The sequence below is a fragment of the Anolis carolinensis genome, chromosome 3 (assembly GCF_035594765.1).
Source record: "Anolis carolinensis isolate JA03-04 chromosome 3, rAnoCar3.1.pri, whole genome shotgun sequence".
NCBI lineage: Eukaryota > Metazoa > Chordata > Lepidosauria > Squamata > Dactyloidae > Anolis > Anolis carolinensis.
The window spans coordinates 225,076,219-225,092,705 of NC_085843.1; the positions used below are offsets into that span (position 1 = coordinate 225,076,219).

Here is a 16,487-nt window from a genome sequence, read left to right on the forward strand (position 1 = left end):
TTTAAATTTACTGCAAGCTAACTCCAATATTTTTCAAAACCAAGTGTATAGTACTTCTAATTACAGAGCTTTTTGTTTTGGTTGTTTTGAGGAATGTTGGCAGCCTGTAGAGGGTTATTTTTTTTTCCAACAGAAAATGGGCTCTTGTATCTCATTTTCTTGTTTCCACACTTCCTATTTTAAAACCAAGTTCAAGTAGTTTGTAAATCTGGATTTGCCTGTTTGCATGGAGGCGGTTATCTTCAAAGTGTGTTTAAAAGATCAAAAGCATAGTAGCCTATATAATACCAGATGAAAGCTTCTGTAACTTTGATACAAAAAGTTCACTAATTCCTGCTTAGTAATTGAAATTACTTTTATTACAATAATCCATTTGTTTTAAGAAATACAGCTTGAAGGTTTTGGTACACAGAGCAATTAAAACTTGTGATGCTTCCTAATTCCCTTAAACTGTAAAACATTTCAAGTGTTTACAAGCCAAAAGTTAAACAAGATTGTGTGAATTCAATAAATAGTAACATCTGGTCCAGTTCAAGTACGGATCAACAGATCACAGACTTAATAGAAATAGAAAAAACCTGAAAACCTGATACTAAACTCTAGTGTGCAGGTCTGTAGTGAGATTTGTCAAGTTTTATTGGGCATCTTGGTTTTCTAGTTTTAAAATGAAAAAAAATACAAGTGGTATTAATATCCATTAATAGGCTGAGACAAGTAAGAAAATAATATAATTTCTAAAGACATTAAAATGCTTATGCAGCTTTGCAATACTTTATAAATAAGTAAAGCTTTTTTACACAATAATAAATAGGTTTCAGTTACATTTCAGAGTGCTGTGTGCTATACATACATATTTATCAATACAAATTGCACATGTGAAAAATTAAGGCAGGTGGCAAATATTTTTTCATAAGTTTCAGATTTTTGGCGCTAGAATTCCAAAACAAGGCAGCCCATTGTTTTGGAAAAGCTGTTTTTGTTTTAAAAGACAGCTAATGCATTTTATCTCCCAGCAGGATTCACATTCTTCATTGGGAATTTTCAGTCTGAATATTTTCACTGAGATCCACATCATTCATTTCAGCAACAGAAAAGTTGCTGAACAGACGGCATGAGTCTATTTTGTATACAGAAGGTTGAAATATGTGCTTCCGAACATTAGCAATAAACCTTATTATTTACTGTTTTAGGTGTTATAATTTTCTACATTATTTTGTGTGCCTTCCAAGTCAATTCATTGCTTTTAAAAGCTGTTTCTTACTTAGGCTAAAGGTGCAATTAAGTGTTTCAAAGAGACATATGCCAAGTTCATTTATCAGAGAGATGAGGTGCATGTGTCAGCCTCACCTCTTCAGTGCCAGGTCAAAGGCCAAGACTTTGAAAAGTAATATGAATTTGAAATGTGCGGTTGGACCCCATCTCTGATGTAAATAAATGGAATGTTTATACCATTTAATGAAATGGAGCCTGGACTTATGACAGCACAAAAATAGAGAAAGTTAGCTGAAGGTATGTGTTTCCTCATCTCTCTCACAATAGTGAATGATGACAATATTTCTCCTGCCGTTTTTCTACAAAATATGAAACATCATTCAAAGACACTCTATACAAGGAACTGCAACAAATACACTTGCCCTTTTTTTAATATGGCTCAGCAACTTATATAGTATTTGGTATATTTGTTAAAAAAAGATCATCTTCATCAGGAGAGATGCTTTCAAACAGTTTTACGAGAGCTACACAGTGAAACACTCCAAGAGTCATTTAAATAAATAAGATAAATGTGACGTTTTTAACTTTTAACTAATAATGCACATTGTTGGAACACACAGATTTTAAACACTATTATGTATATAAATAAAATCAACATAGAAAATAAATGGAAATGAAATTCAAATTCTGCTCAAACTAGGACTGCAATGTGAACTTGAATAGTCAATGAATCAGTCTGATCAGCCAAAAACATGTTATTTTTTTGAAAGATTTAAATATTATCACCCTGGAACAGCACATTACATATAAAGGACTCCTAAACAGTTTTTTGCCGAAGAGCAGACCAGCCCCAACCCATTTAGCTCAAGTGAGACAGCTGCATCATAGAGCTTCAGGCCTAAGGGTATCCTTGCCCATCTTAGAAAAAGATGGGTCTACTTTCTCATGCAAGGAACGTGTCTTCTAAGATGGTACAAGGAAGATGCATATCGCCTGAAACAAAGAAAGACGCTCCCCCCCACATAAATCTATGAGTTCATTCATGTGCAAATTTATGCAGATATAACAATAACAAGACTACAATAAAGCAACTAGAAGTACATTTTATGGAAAGCCCATGAGAGTTATTATCCATTCTACCAGGGACAAAATCTGGAACATGATATGCTGGAAGCTTTCTAATTTCAGTCTTTTGAAACATGTTCAGGTACAGATAAAAGTGCTGTATGGACACGGACTCGGACTATGTTATACAAGGCAGTGATATCGCTATTAGCATTGATGCTGGGTATGATTGTAAGACCTGAATGAATAGAAGTATTTTAACAGGATTTTTCAAATTTTCCAGTTAGGTTTTCTAAGTAAGTTATACTATTTCTTTTACCTCAAGTCACATCATAACTAACATTGAGAGAATCCCTGAGAATTCTGATTTTGAGAGCTGTACCCGTTATAGTCTGCTGGTTATATAGATAGGTCATGGTTATACCGATATATGATCATACCTGTATATGTTTTTTTATAATGATGCTCTCAGGGTAGATGCATCGAACAAACTCTCCATTATGCTTTCCCTCTTTCCCCAGAGTAAAAAGTAAAGGTGCATCATCAGCATAACAAAAAAGAAAAGAAAAACAATTGTATGTTCTTTCAAATGAATCATAGCTTTTTCTCCTCAAAGTGAGGGATGATTCCAATATCATCTTGTGCCAAACCGCTTTCCTTTTCAGTCACCTTCAGGTTTTCTTCTGCCAGCTGTGACAGGTACTTCTGTGGTGAAGCAAAGACACAACAGAGTAACATCTGAGACAAAATATTTTACAATTACTGACAATTATCCATTATATTGTATTTTATATTTTCAAGCCACTACAGGAACTATTTGTTACTCCAAAGGAAGAAACATGCATAAGCAGCCTTCAAAAAGAAAAGATTCATAAATGTGAGTCAGGCACAGTATCTGGCATTTGACAGGGCTCACACACCATAAAATGCTAACTGGATACTGTCATTTCAAACTGCCTATGATCGTTTCTTGCTTACAAGTGCTGCTGATCCCTTTTGTCAACAAAGGAACAGGTGGGAGAGCTCTTCAGAAAAAGCACCACAACAATTCTATTTGGCTCCTGCACTATGGTTTTCTCCTTTACTTCTGGTTCGGGCTCTCATATTACCTTACTGGCACCAAATGGGGAAGTAGTAGGTTTTTGACTTTATAATAGACTAGCTGTGCCCGGCCACACGTTGCTGTGGCTTAGTCTGGTGGTGTTGGTCAGTCTACATTAGGTTGTATTTATGCTGTGACCTCCACCCTTGTTTATACTCACATTAGTAGTAGTATTTGAAGTCTGTTACCTTCTTCAATTTTTGTGTTGATTGATAATTGGTTGAGATCCCTGTTGTCTTTGGTTTGTTGTTAATTGTAATGTCTGATTCTGCTGAGTGCGGTTTATATTTTTATTGTGGTACAATAGTCTTTTTTTGTTTTGCCTGTGTAGGTGTTTATTATTATTGTTGTTGTAGTGGTCATGAAGGTTGGATAAGTTAGATGCTACTGTATTGTTTTTTGGAGGCCCAGTGTAGCACTGACTGGCCTCTCAGCGTCAGTGGCTGGCTGTTTCTTGCCTGTGATGGTGTTGATTCTTATTGTTGTTGTTGTTGTCATTGTTATTATTGTAATTGTTTTTTTGGAGGCCAAGTGTGAATGTAGGGATTGGGGATGTGGATGAGTTGTGTTGTCAAATTTTGTATTTGTTATAGTCACAATGCGTTGTTGTGAGTTTTGTGGGTCCAGATTGTGGTTTTGTGGTGTGGTTGTGTTGTTACAACTGAGAGGCAAGGCTTTTGTGTTGTGTTGCCAAGTTTTGTATTTCTGGGGCATTTAGTTGTGTGCCAAGTTGTGTTGTTATAGTCATGATGCGTTGTTGTGAGTTTTGTGGGTCCGGATTGTGGTTTTGTGTTGCGGTTGTGTTGTTACAACTGGGAGGCAAGGCTTTTGCATTGTTTTGTCAAGTTTTGTATTTCTGGGGCGTTTAGTTGTGTTATAGTCATGATGCATTGTTGTGAGTTTTGTGGGTCCGGATTGTGGTTTTGTGGTGTAGTTGTGTTGTTACAACCGGGAGAAAAGGCTTTTGTGTTGTGTTGTCAAGTTTTGTATTTCTGGGGTGTTTAGTTGTGTGCCAAGTTTCGTATTTCTGGGTCGTTTAGTTGTGTTGTTATAGTCACGATGCATTGTTGTGAATTTTGTGGATCTGGATTGTGGTTTTGTGGTGTGGTTGTGTTGTTACAACCGGGAGGCAAGGTTTTTGTGTTGTGTTGTGAAGTTTTATATTTCTGGGGCGTTTAGTTGTGTGCCAAGTTTCGTATTTCTGGGACGTTTAGTTGTGTTGTTATAGTCACGATGCATTGTTGTGAGTTTTGTGGGTCCGGATTGTGGTTTTGTGGTGTGGTTGTGTTGTTACAACCGGGAGGCAAAGCTTTTGCGTTGTGTTGTTAAGTTTTATATTTCTGGGGCATTTAGTTGTGTGCCAAGTTTTGTATTTCTGGGGCGTTTAGTTGTGTTGTTATAGTCATGATGCGTTGTTGTGAGTTTTATGGGTCCGGATTGTGGTTTTGTGGTGTGGTTGTGTTGTTACAACCTGGAGGGAAGGCTTTTGCATTGTGTTGCCAGGTTTCGTATTTCTGGGGCGTTTAGTTGTGTTGTTATAGTCACGATGCATTGTTGTGAATTTTGTGGATCTGGATTGTGGTTTTGTGGTGTGGTTGTGTTGTTACAACCGGGAGGCAAGGTTTTTGTGTTGTGTTGTGAAGTTTTATATTTCTGGGGCGTTTAGTTGTGTGCCAAGTTTCATATTTCTGTGACGTTTAGTTGTGTTGTTATAGTCACGATGCATTGTTGTGAGTTTTGTGGGTCCAGATTGTGGTTTTGTGGTGTGGTTGTGTTGTTACAACCGGGAGGCAAAGCTTTTGCGTTGTGTTGTTCAGTTTTATATTTCTGGGGCATTTAGTTGTGTGCCAAGTTTTGTATTTCTGGGGCGTTTAGTTGTGTTGTTATAGTCATGATGCGTTGTTGTGAGTTTTATGGGTCCGGATTGTGGTTTTGTGGTGTGGTTGTGTTGTTACAACCTGGAGGGAAGGCTTTTGCATTGTGTTGCCAAGTTTCGTATTTCTGGGGCGTTTAGTTGTGTTGTTATAGTCACGATGCGTTGTTGTGAGTTTTGTGGGTCCGGTGTGGTTTTGTGGTGTGGTTGTGTTGTTACAACTGGGAGGCAAGGCTTTTGCATTGTGTTGCCAAGTTTTGTATTTCTGGGGCGTTTAATTGTGTTGTTATCGCATGAAGCGTTGTTGTGAGTTTTGTGGGTCTGGATTGTGGTTTTGTGGTGTGGTTGTGTTGTTGTAACCTGGAGGCAAGCCTTTTGCATTGTGTTGCCAAATTTCGTATTTCTGGGATGTTTAGTTTTGTTGTTATAGTCACTGCGCAAACAACTTTATCATTTTATATATATAGATTGTTTTTCTCAGGGGCAACCAATGGTGAGGAAGAATGGAAGCAACAGAAGCAGGACAAAAACAAGGCTAATGTTAGTCTCATTGGCTCTCATTGAGGACGGGTCCTGGTCAGCAAATTGTGGAACCATTTGGCTTAACTCAGAAACTCAGACTAAATCAGGCAACTTTGGGTGACTTTGGAGCATGTTCTCAACCTTTGGTCCTCCAGGTGTTTTGGACTTCAGTTTTCACAATACCTAACAGCTTGTAAGATGGCTGGGATTTCTGGGACTTGAAGTCCAAAACACCTGGAGGATAAAAGGTTGAAAAAAACCACTGGTCTAATAGAATAACTGAGTGAACTAGCATGGTTTTGTTTGGACTGATCAGTGGATTCAGATATCAATACATTGGGCAACACACATTTTGGTGCCACAAAAGTTAGATCTGTTTATGGGTATATTTGATCTGTAATTCCAAAATTGGCACCAATTTCCCCCTATCAGTTGTAAATTTTGAGATATAGAAATATGCCATCTACCAGTCGTCATTTGCTTGCCCACAGAAAACCATGATAAGCATTTATAAGAAATTAGAGCTGATATGGTCTATCTAAAGCAATTTTCTGAATCAGTGCCCCAAATAACCCCAGGAACAGGCCAAAAAACTTAGATACCAAGAAATATATTTTTTTGGCTGGGCTGTGAATTAAATGGAGAAAAGCAGTAGTGTAGTCCTGCTGAATATGCATACAAGCAATGGTTTTCAGGGTACATGGAAGTAATTTAGCTGTGCTCACATTTGCTACAAAGGTCTGAAGGTGGCTGTGTTACAAAATGTTAACTAGCCATTGAAAACTGGAACACTATTTTCTTTTCAGAAGTGTAAAAACAGAGAATGCTAAGTCCTCCACTTGTCAACGGATGCAACACCCTGCAAACACAGAGATATCCTCAGATGTTAACTTTGGGAGACATGATCACAAAAGTTGGATATATATACAGTAGAGTCTCACTTATCCAACATGAACAGGCCAGCAGAACGTTGGATAAGCAAAAATGTTGGATAATAAGGAGAGATTAAGGAAAAGCCTATTAAACGTCAAATTACGTTATGATTTTACAAATTAAGCACCAAAACATCATGTTTGACAACAAGTCTGCCACTTTTTTGGGAGCATGGCTGCACTTGTGTTGTTGTTGGGTGTGTTGCTGTGCGTTGCTGCCTAGAGAAACAGCTGTGGATCCGGTCAGGAGGCAGACTACATTGGATAATACAGAACGTAGGATGAGTGAAGGTTGGATAAGCGCGACTCTACTGTATGTACAAAAATGAAATTCGTAGTGCCACTGTTCAGCAGTAAAAAACAAAGTAATATCGCTTATCTAAGAATTGGTTCACACATTATATACAGTACATTGTACCTGGAAGGTGTTATGCATGCATTCACAAATGTAATGTGTAATATGTTCAAAACAACATGCTTTCTCACTGCACATATATCAGGAACAATAGGCAATGACCAAGACAAGATACATAGTCGTTGCTGTGCAGTTGCAATGAACCTGCCTGGAAAATTATCTGTTAGCTGAAAGTCAACCAAGTCAAGGCTAATATGTCTTTTAGACAAATGCCAGTGATAGTAATTGGTATTGATTAATTTAAATTACTTCCTTCCACTAACCCTTATAAGCCCAGCTCCTCTTCTAGGTCCCATTTTTCCTGCAGGAAAAATATTTATTTCTGAACCATGTTAGATCTTTATTAAAAAAAAGGGAAAAACAAATACAATCACGAAGTCAATTTTCAGGTATGCCAAATGACATCAGAATCCTGGACAGGCTAAGACAGCAGTGCTCTTGATACTGTGGGAACTCAGACCAGCTGTACACCTAATTAAATGTTATATTCTATATGAACACGCAAGAGAGAGAGAGAGAAAGAATGATGAGTGGCTGACAACTGTCTAATTCTCCACATGAATCCCTGCCAATAAAATTCCAGTTACTTCAAGCTATTAAAAAGAGATTCATCTGTTGCTTAGTTCACTGAAACCATTAATGTCTAGATCTTTAATGGGCAAATACACATTTTTCCAGTTATATAAAACTGCTTTGGTCTTGGATTAGTGGCTGGCTTAAAGGGGGGAAAAGAATCCTCAGGGCAAGCCTTTCACCTGTTACCATCTCTCCTTTCACTTAAGTTTGTGCGTGACTTGCTACTGTGCTGTCAGTGGCATTTTGTATTAACTTGCAGTATGCATGTCATTTTCTAGATAAAAGCCAAGTGTGGGTGATGGCTAATCTTCCACTGATGTGTAACAGCTTTAGTGTAACAACTCTTGAAATCCGCAACGAGGGAATTAACCAAAGCTCTTTAGCTTCTAGTTGGTTTGACTAGCCTTTAGATAGTACAGAAAGCCTGACTTATAAATGTATGAGATGTAGTGCTGAGAAACAGCTATCATTTTCTTCACTGGTGGAAATTGTGATATGAGCCTGGAAAGATTGTATGGGCAAGCCCACTTCTAAACTTCCTCCAGAGGTTTTTGTGACTTTTTTTCAGTCAGGTAATTGCTAAGATTTCAGAAAATTCATCATTCAAAATACATTTTATCCAAAGCACTATCACACAACACTGGACAATAATGCCTTTGCAAATCTGAGTATTTTTTTAAAAATGCATCTTATAACAGAAATTGCCTGTGTCCTATTCCTTTGTAAGTATCACTGGACATAGTAACTGCACTTTTAACATTAGTCACTTATACTCTATTAAAAAAGAGTACAGTAGGGAAATGTGGGCATCAAAACGTCAAATGGATAGATCACCACTAGGGCCTATGCATTTAAAACAATCACTAGCGCTTGTATTGCTTTTAGAATCTGGAAATCAATATCACTGGCCAACATACATTTTGGTGTCTCAAATGTTAGACCTGTTTCTGGGTATATTTGACCTGCTGATTCCAAAAATTGCACCAGTTTTTCCCTATCTTCTCTAGCTTTTGAGATACAGAATGTCATCTACCAGTCACCATATGCTTGCCTACAGAAATCCATGATGACCATATCTAAGAAACTAGAGCTGATGTGATCTCTTCAATGCAACTTTCTGAGTCAGTGCTCCCAAATAACCACAGAAGCAAGCTTAAAAACCAAGATACCATTATTTTTTTTATTAGGCTGTGACTCTGTTACCTGAAGGTTTTTGTAGTGAACAGTGCTTCTACAATGACGAGTCTTTGCTGCTTCTTCATTTGTGTAGAAAAGGCCACAAAGTTTGCAGTAGAACCCAGTTCGGGGCACAACAAATTCCACTCCTGTACAAAAAAAAAAAACCCCAACAACATGAAAGTCAATAAATAATAAAAGAAACAATGAAATAGCAAGAGAAAACAAATGAAATCTTAATTAAAAATGTCTTCTAAAGAGGTACTTATCCCAAAAGCAGTTCAATTTATTGAAGCATAATAAACTGGCAAAACCACCTCTGAATATTCAAGATGCAAGGAGAGGCAGGTAGGAAATAAAATTGTTGTCATTATTATTATTATTGCCTAAGGAAAACCTGTGCCATTCATGGGGTTGGCAGAAATTGGCAGGCGACTTGATGTAGACGAGACTACCATTCCACTTTAATGCATTTGTATTTTAATTGCATCTCTTTCTGGAGATTAGAAGAGAGCTACAATACACTTGAAAAATAGGAATGACAGCCCTATCAGCTAGTGACATTTTAATCTTCTTCAAGTCTTGGTAGAAGAAAGCTTTGGCTTGGAGAAGTTTCTGAAGAAGACATACTGTAAGGCAAATATCATGTAAAATTGTGTTATATGACACATACCTAGGGGAATGCTGAGCTCTGTAAACACGTCTTCTTGTTCCCATGATGGTGAAAAATATCGTTTTGATTCCACTTCTGGGAAGTTAGGAGTTTTCATTTCCTGATATGTACTGTTTACTTTGAAAGCAAAAGAACATATTAAACAAAACCAGTTTGATGACATGCAAAATGGCTTAGAATACCAATCCAAAATATTTTCTAGATCAGTACACAGCTGTTTCCATGCTAGATATTCTCTCCAAAATTGAAGTATCTTGTTAATGTTACCAACCTGCCATTTTTTCTGAGTTGTTTGCCATAATTTTTAGATCGCTTGTTTAGTTTTAAATACATAAACTGTAATTATGATTTTAAAAGGATGGTCGAGTCTGAGGGAGGAAAGGCCAACTGCAACTTCTGGAAGCTTGTTATGTTAACTTTTTGGACAAAGAATTTGAGACTCTGGAGCACATAAATGCCTCAAGGTATGTATGTGGCCAAGAAGCCATATTGTCCTTATCCTCTTTAAAAATTGCACCGAGAAAGAAACTAGATGATACACATGACAGAACTTCCATTATTTCTTTTAAAATTAAAATGTGAGAATCAATGTATTTGATTAGATCAACAGCAAAGGAAAAGGGTTCTTAATCCTTCAAAGCCATGAGCATTTTCCCTTAAAAACATCAACACTGTATACCTCAGTTGCTTTTCTAGCTCTCTGTACTCTCCCCTGTAAGTATAAAAGCAAAGTATTTTACAAGAATGTTAAGTACACACACCTCTACCCATGTGCTGATTAAATTATAACATCTTTTTTTAAAAGATGAAGAGACTGGATATAATTCTCTAAGGGACCTTCCAGATAGGCCCAATATCACGAAAAGAAACAGGATTTAAAATCCTAATTCCTTTCGTGATTTAGGCCACACATAGGGCAAAAATACCTGGTTTTCCCTGGGTGTGTGTGTGTGTGTGACTACATGACTCTTGGGTCAACTTGAGGTCGACCTGAGAGGGCATCTAGACAGTCCCCAGTCCCATCTAGTAAGTTTGGGACAGGAGTGTAGGGGTGCCATCCCACTTCTTTAGGCTCTTAGAGCACAAAGAACTTGGATAGCAATGGGGATTGATCCTCAGGATCACGGAAGGTGGTCCTGAGAGTCAATCACAGACCCAACACCTCAACAGATCCAGACAGTAAGGTCCAGATGTTTTTAAAATCCTGAGAAAATTGGGAATACCAGTTTACTCCGGATTAATCTGCTGCACTGTTTTGACACCTTAGGTTTATCCACAACACATCAAGGGATTTGGGCCTGTGTGAAAGGGCCCTAGGAATATTGAAGTCATTTTTGGTCATGACTATCTCAAGAAAAATATCTCTGAAATATTCAGAGACGTGTAGGTCCAATTGGCTTATGAAAGTGCATTATCTGTAGATGGTACCCTAGATCAGGACAAAACAGAACTGGAATAGGTCATTCTCATGAACCTCCTCAAAGATCTAAGGGAGCATATAAAATGTACCAGCAGGAAGTATTACAATTTATGTTATAACATAATCAATGTCTGCAATACTGTTTGGTAGTTATGAGACTATAACTACCAAACTGAGCACCCCAACTGAAGGGCTTCCAAGGTGCTATAGGTAAGAGTTCTAAGAAATGGCTTCTACAGACCTCTCCGAGTTGTAGGAAACACTGAGAGAAGCAATTATAGCTGGACCTCACAAATCCTCTCCTGCTGCCTGTTCTTTGTGACCCCAGAACTGAGAGGAAGTTGTGGATCTAATTTCCCAACACCTGATCTTGGAAATCTTTTGACTAATGGTAGCAAAAATTGTCATACAGTAGCAGAAAAGTAAATAGAAGAATTACTTTAAAGTTGTTTTAAAATTTGAAAATGGAAAACTAGCAGAAACAGAGGCAGATTAAACTATCATATGGCAGTGTACATGCAGTCTGAGGACCTCAACACAATGATGAGTCCCTCTGTCCCATTTCGCTGGTGAAACTGAAGGTGTGAGTGGCGACTCGTGGCGAACCACGCACTCTCCCTCCTTCTCCTATCACATGGGGAAAGGATGGCAGAATCGCCGCAAGCCGCATTGGCACCCTGTCACTTTCCCCATCAGACAGGGGAAAGCATAGAAACAGCGTGTAGCTCCGTTGGAGCTACCAAAAAGACAGGAGACTCACTGTGGTGGCAAGGAAGCTTCTTGCAACACTTCCTCTCCACTTCACCCACTGATGGGGCAGAGCCTCAACCTACATCATCTGATGAGGTGCGTCTGGATCTGTAGCCGAAGAGGAACCCCAGCATGATAAGGGCAAAAAAAAAACAAAAAACCACTGCGTGACAAGCTGGTAAATGAAAACCCTTTCCTGAAGATATTACAACCCAGAGAGGCTTGTATAGGGAGATGTGTTGGGTTTTTTTCTTTAAATACCCATGACCTAAGCTAATTAGGGCTTTATGGGTCATAACCAGCTATTTGAAATTTTCCCTGAAACCACCTGGTAGCCAGGGTGTTTGCCCTTATTTTAAGGATAGATAAGTCTGTGCACTTGAAGCTCTATAAAAAGGATTTCTTATAATCTGATCCTCAGTCAATGTATTGGGAAATATGCTGATAGTTGGCAAAAAGCAACAGGCTGTCTCCAAAATATGTATATATTTTCTAATATTATCATATCAGATGCACTAAAATATATAGATGAAAATGGAACAGCACAAATGCACTAAATTATTTAGCAATTCCAAAAGCATTTTCATAGGAAAGTTATTTTTAATCAACCAGATATAAATGATTTCCTATTAACAATTTGACATAATTTGAGCTAGGTGCTCCAAAGATTCAAGCCAACTTTTAAAAACCCAGAGGTGATCCTGATAACAGAATACCCATTACATCCATATGTAATTTTCTTGAAGAATAAGAATCTAAGAGTTTTTTCATAAAAACTTACAATGCTTTTGGCAATACTCATTCTGATGAGAAAACAAAATTAAAGGAATACTGCATAGATAAAATATCTTTAAAACCTATTTAATTGCAAGAGAAAGGTAAAAAATATACTAGTTACCCTGAGTCTTTTGAAACGCCTGATTTCCATAACTTGTTTCTTCCTGGGTATTTTTTGCCAGCATCTCCACAGCTTTTCTGCTCCCACTTTCTAATGATTGCATTGCTTTAAAATCATCTATCAAAGTAGCATTCTGCTGAAAGGCCTCTTCTTTTGGAGGACCAGGAGAAACACACTGCTCCTCCAGCTTCAAATGGCTATCAGTGCTTTCATTTATTTTTCTTTCTTTATCACAGCAATCAGGATCCCTCGCAGGTCTGCCTTCGTGTGATTCATGTGGCTCCAACTCAGTATCCAGATTTAGATGTGCTGCTTTAATAGGTGTATTATCACTTTCAGAGTCACCGATATTCCCTATTGTCCCCTCTTCTGACACTAAGGCTGCTTCCATTTCTTTAGATTTGTCTTCGCTTTTCTTTAATAGACTTTGTTCATTCTTCACCTCCAGTCTGGTAGCTAAAGCAATCATTACAGGACATTCTTGGTCTTTCTGGCCAACTGTTACTATTTCTTCAAGTTCAGTTATATCAGGTTCCATGATAAGGTCATCTTCTCCCACCTCATCTACAGTTACCAGCTCTTCCATATTAGCGGGATACCAGGTCTCAGCTTCCATCTCACTTCCACTCTCCCAGTCCTGTAACAAAGATTTAAATTTCATGATAAAGATGTCAAAGAATGGACAATATCACAGTTCCCCTTCCCCCCCCCCCCCCCAAATGTTAAGTTATAGCTTTTCGTTATGAAAACATGTGATAGCATGACTCAGGTGTACATACTTTCCTGCTTTCACAGCCTCACTTACCCACAAGAAAAGAGAGACTGTAAACTACTATTTTCAGTTTTGAAGAGGAATGGTGGTGAATTTACCTACTTAATTCCCACACTTTAACTTGCACTCTTTCCTAAATCCTGCAGTTATGTTCTCTTCGGAAGAGGCAGGAAATAAAAAAAGTTTTCTAGTATCTTTCCCCAAAAGCTTATCATAGCTGCAGTTGATGAACACTTATACTGAAGTCTCCTTTTTATAGTCAAACAGACTAATGTGGTTATCTATCTGAAAAATGTGCAAAAAATGTTTCAGGGGAAATGCAAAGAAAATACAAACATCAAGGAAAAAGTACTCACAAAACCATATATTATATGGAGTGAAAATGCATACAAAATGTGTGCTTTTGGGGATATACACATGAAATATATAAAGCACACTTTTTAATAGATTTATCAATCCATAAAAAATGAGAATTTTTTACTACCAAACTTACCAAAGCTACCAAACTTAGCAAAAAACAAAAAACAAACAAACACACACACACACACAAAACAGAACCTAACAGATTTGCAGATCCATACTTTTACAAAAACAGAAGTTCCTATCTAAATTTGGTTAACTCTGATTTACTAAATAGGATTGTGTCAGACCATATTTAGAATCTCTCTGGGCCCATCTAAACAGTCCTGAAACGCAGGACGTGTCTTGCTTTTTACCAGAAGCATCTAAACAATGCTTCTGGTAAAAACAAATTAATTTGGATAAACCAAGGTCACCCAGGAAAGCCCAGGTTTCAGTGGATGGGTGTAAACAGGAATTTGCGCTTGAGCGGGCTATTTTAACCTGCTTCAGCACGGGTTTAAGGACTGTGTGGAAGTCTCTTTTTCCATATTGTACAGAGCAATCTTAAAACATAATCCTTCCACACAGTTTCTTGTGGTTTAATCCCAGTAAAAAACAATTGAACCCACATACTTAACAACTGGGCAATGTTGTTTTCAAATTTTTTATGGTAAACAGTATGGATGTATATAATAGAAAATTTTAGCAAGATGCAATGTAAATCAATTAAACTGCAAATAAAAATATTTGCAACAAAATAAACATTTGCAATGAAAATTGAAGCAGTGTATAACTAAGTGTAAGTGCCTGATGTAGAAAGTCAAGCAAGCCTTTCTAGGGAATATATGTCAAAGTTGAGACCATTATATACCAGGCCTGTTCCCTCTGATAGTCACCTGCCATATTCAGACAATATTTATTATGGGTAAGATTTTGGGTACCTTGTTTCCTAACTGCGATGACTTTAGAAGTAAAATAGCACTTTGAATTGGGCACTGCACTTTAGTAACTAGGACAAATTCATTAATGGATCAAAATAAATTGCTTATTATAAAAACAGCAATTTACAATGATAAGGAAGTATACATTACAGTAGTTTTGGTACCTCAGTCCAGTTATTAAGCATGTGCTGAATCATCTGCCTAACATGTACAATTACTGTTTTAAAAGGGTATTCGATAACTGCTAACCTAATCAGCTGTTTGTTGGTATAATATGCCTTAAGCTAGTCTATGGCCTTTTATCACATTGGCCTGTAGTCTCTCAACAAACAGAAACATAACCAGTGACATCTAGTTCAAAAACGATCACCATCACTATCATTATCCAAAACCTTCTCTGCAATTGTGCTATTGTGCCCATCCTTTGGTTTTCCTGTGCTCTTTGGCTCCTTTCTTTTCCTGTCTTATCTCTTATCTCCCTCCATACCATCTCATTTCCCTGCAGGCTTTGAACCTCCCAAAAATAATTTTTAAAGAGTCAGAGAAACAGATGTGGGCCCCTTTATCTCTTTTTTCTCTATCTGAATGACCCTTTCTCTGTTGGAAAAGACAACTCTGCTAGCAATTGGGAGGAAAGTGGTGTGGGGCAATCGATTTGAAGGAAGGTGTTTGATTAAGAAGGGCAGAGGAGGAATGAAATCAGAGCTAGCCTTGCTAAGCCCCCCTCTTCCCTTCTCCAGAGTTACTCTTCTTCATGTAAAACCAACCTTGGACTGCTTAGAAATAATGAAGGGAGAGGAAGAAAATCATGCTATTTTTTTGTGTCAGGAGCGACTTGAAAAACTGCAAGTTGCTTCTAGTGTGAGACAATTAGCTGTCTGCAAAGACGCTGCCCAAGGGACGCCCGGATGTTTTAATGTTTTAATCATCCTTGTGGGAAGCTTCTCTCATGTCCCCGCATGGAGCTGGAGCTGAGAGGGTACTCAGTCGCGCTCTCCCCAGGTTGAATTCGAACTGGCAACCTTCAGGTCTGCAACCTAACCTTCAAGACAGCAGTTCTGCCAGAACAAGGGTTTAATCCACTGCGCCATCAGGGGCTCCATGATGTTATGTGACAAGGATTAGATAGATGCTATAGTCCTGCTGTAATTGTGATTTACCAGACTCCTGTGATAAATTCCTGTAGGAAGTTAATAACCATCATAAGATCTGAAAAAGATCACTTTTACTTTTTACAACAACATGAAGCCCATGTTCTCAACTTATTGTGCTGACCCTTTCTCACTGCATGAATTCTCACAGAGCTTTACAGTGATCACAAACAATGGTTTTTCAGTCCTTTTCTTCACTAGTAATTCCTAACACAGACCATCAAAATGCTAAGAATCATTACTAACTGATAAATTAACATCCTTCTGAATTCTATTATTCTAAAGAATATTATGATACTGAAGCAGAGGAACATCTTGAGGTTCTGCTGAAATGGCCATGCATGAGACATTTTAATTAAAACTTGTGCGCCAGCTGCGACCGTACCTTGGGAAGCCGGACTTGGCCACGGTGGTACACGCCCTTGTTACATCTCGTTTAGACTACTGCAACGCACTCTACGTGGGGCTGCCTTTGAAGACTGTTCGGAAGCTTCAATTAGTCCAACGGGAGGCTGCCAGGTTAATAACTGGGGCGGCGTACAGGGAACGTACTACTCCTCTGTTACGCCAGCTCCACTGGCTGCCAATTAGCTACCGAGCACAATTCAAGGTGCTGGCTTTAGCCTATAAAGCTCTAAACGGTTCCGGCCCAGCTTATCTGTCCGAA

The 16,487-nt window shown here is 38.1% G+C and overlaps 1 protein-coding gene across 2 annotated transcripts in view; it reads right to left on the bottom strand.

Moving 5' to 3' along the window:
• Positions 1-337: 337 nt before the first annotated feature.
• Positions 338-16,487, bottom strand: part of rbm20 (RNA binding motif protein 20) — a 154,162-nt gene continuing 138,012 nt past the window's right edge. For both annotated transcript variants that reach the window (XM_008106620.3, XM_008106619.3), the window contains exons 11-14: positions 12,615-13,251; positions 9,547-9,663; positions 8,901-9,022; positions 338-2,982 (exon numbers count right to left, since the gene is read on the bottom strand). In XM_008106620.3, the coding sequence (XP_008104827.1) occupies positions 2,872-2,982; positions 8,901-9,022; positions 9,547-9,663; positions 12,615-13,251 (987 nt within the window). In that variant the 3' untranslated portion in view covers positions 338-2,871. The remainder of the gene's footprint in view (positions 2,983-8,900; positions 9,023-9,546; positions 9,664-12,614; positions 13,252-16,487) is intronic.